The 2500-nt window shown below is 38.8% G+C and overlaps 1 protein-coding gene across 1 annotated transcript in view; it reads right to left on the bottom strand.

Moving 5' to 3' along the window:
• The window catches only part of LOC144446203 (aldo-keto reductase family 1 member C15-like), a 4892-nt gene extending 4272 nt beyond the window's left edge, over positions 1-620 (bottom strand). The window contains exon 1 of the mRNA XM_078135956.1: positions 550-620. Within this exon, the coding sequence (XP_077992082.1) occupies positions 550-609 (60 nt within the window). The 5' untranslated portion in view covers positions 610-620. The remainder of the gene's footprint in view (positions 1-549) is intronic.
• Positions 621-2500: the final 1880 nt, after the last annotated feature.

The following is a 2500-nucleotide window of genomic DNA, read 5'->3' on the forward strand; positions in this document are numbered from 1 at the left end:
CAATATTCTGTCAATGTGATGTGTGTGTGTGTGTGTGTGTGTGTGTGTGTGTATGTGTGTGTGTGTGTGATGTGTGTGTGTATGTGTGTGTGTGGTGATTCTTAATAGACATACGGTATATGAAACATTCATTTTAATACGCGTATGTATTTGTTTTAAAAGTTTTTGTCGTTGTGGCAGTACTACCAACGTAACTATATCCTAGTCTAAAGGTCACACCATGCAGACAGACTCTGAGTCTGAACTGTTTTATCTCGGAGTTCACCTCCCGCCCGATCTTATGGATTTCACCTTAAAATACCGTTCATTTACATTATATCGACATCAACTCGAAAGGTTGTAAGCTAACCCCATGGAACAGGTTATAAATAGTAACGTGGGGCATGTCATGCTGTTACATGTAATGTCTTTCCTCATAGACCCTACACCTGTTGGTGTAGGGTCTATGCTTTCCTAAATTGATAGATTCCCCAGTCGTGTTCAGTTATCGAAGTTTCGAAGGCGATGTGCAGATATGTGTATGATGCGTTTGCAACACGTAATACTTACGTTGTACGTTCCGAAACCAATGAGAGGCATTTGAGCACCAGTTGCAAGCTTTGCCGACATCTTTGTTCGGTTGATCATAGACAGGGAGTACGCGTGTGGAGGGACACTTTTAACTCGTCACGTAATTACTACGTGAGGACGACACAACATTGCGCATTCTACTGCGCATTCTGCATGATTGTATATCAGAGTGACCGTTTTTTTGTTTCCTATCTCCAGTGGAATAGTCAGGTGGGTGGGCGGGCGAAACAAAAAAAAGGGGGCAAGGAAAAAAATCTGTATTTTTTCAGTGCTATTCTCTGTCCTTTCTGTCCTGTCAGTCTCTCTACAACTTCTTTTCTCTTCTCTTTATTGAATTCCTTGTTACAAGTCTCTTTCCTTCATTGTAGCAAGGTTGACAAGTCCGCAGAACAACTTTGTAAGAAGATGAATACTTATCATCCTGATGGGTGTATATCTGTAGCCATGAACTATTGCATGATTTTATCAGGAGTACTAATACATTCGTCCTATTAATCAAAGTGGCATTGACATCGCTAGCAATTTTTTCAAGTTATCCAATTTGAACTTTAGTATGTAACTTTTTGAAACACTTGCGTGATTGTCATCAATGTGCTAGAGGAATTTTCATTTATACAAATCATTACTTCTATGAAACATTTTTCTTCAGTGTGAACTTGTCAAAATAATCAACCAGATAACATGTAAACATTTCTAGAACTCAGTACTCCTTTGGGATTTACTGTATAAAAGTAATAATGTCAACACCTGTAACATGCCATGCGAGTCTTGGTTGACCTTACACTACAGTATACAGTCTTCTGTAACCACACGGAGCTCAGGCTCAGTTAGTTTTGTTTACAAATACAAACAAACAAGTAAACAAACAAACAAACAAACAAACAAAAACAAACAAACAAGTAAGTAAACAAACACATACATACATACATACATACATACAAACAAACAAACAAACAAACAAACAAAAACAATTAAACCGAAAAATCAGCAGATACATAAATGAGTAAACTGTTCTGAGATTAATGGAGTTGCAGTGACTGATACCACTGTTATGAGAGTAAATGGAGTTGCAGTGACTGGTACCACTGGTATGAGAGTAAATGGAGTTGCAGTGACTGGTACCACTGTTATGAGAGTAAATGGAGTTGCAGTGACTGGTACCACTGTTATGAGAGTAAATGGAGTTGCAGTGACTGGTACCACTGTTATGAGAGTAAATTGAGTTGCAGTGACTGGCACCACTGGTATGAGAGTAAATGGAGTTGCAGTGACTGGTTCCACTGGTATGAGAGTAAATGGAGTTGCAGTGACTGGTACCACTGTTATGAGAGTAAATGGAGTTGCAGTGACTGGCATGGTACCACTCTGAAAAGTAGATAAGGTCACCGAAACGCTATCTACTCTTACATGTAGCAGTGGTACCAGTCCCTACAACTCTTCAAAGTGAAATGTTTCCAAATGCTTTACACTCGAGTATGCAAAGAAGACTATGAAGGTAAAAGTAAAAGGTACTTCAACCCAAGGTCCTAGGGTGAGTACATGTACACACGTATACTGCAGCCACACTGGTAACAAACAGACTTATCAGTTAAAAATTCATAACTTGAGATACTTCAATCGAAGGTCCTAGGGTGATTACATATACACACATACACTGTATGTTACACTTAATATCTTCAAGAGCACAAAGCAATAAGGGGTAAAGGGATGTTATTACTTATGGCTTATCCAATGTTGGAGTTGCAGAAGGGTTGGACGCAATTTGTTACTGCATCTACATGTATTTGGCAGGAAGATATCTTGTACATTGTCATGTCATGTCATTTTATTTTCATCACCTTGTCATGAATCTATAATTTCCACCTTAGCTGGTAAAAGTGTTTCCGACAATGCGTCTATTTCGAGTGTAGTGCAAATTGACGGAACTAAT

Source organism: Glandiceps talaboti, chromosome 15, assembly GCF_964340395.1.
Source record: "Glandiceps talaboti chromosome 15, keGlaTala1.1, whole genome shotgun sequence".
NCBI lineage: Eukaryota > Metazoa > Hemichordata > Enteropneusta > Spengelidae > Glandiceps > Glandiceps talaboti.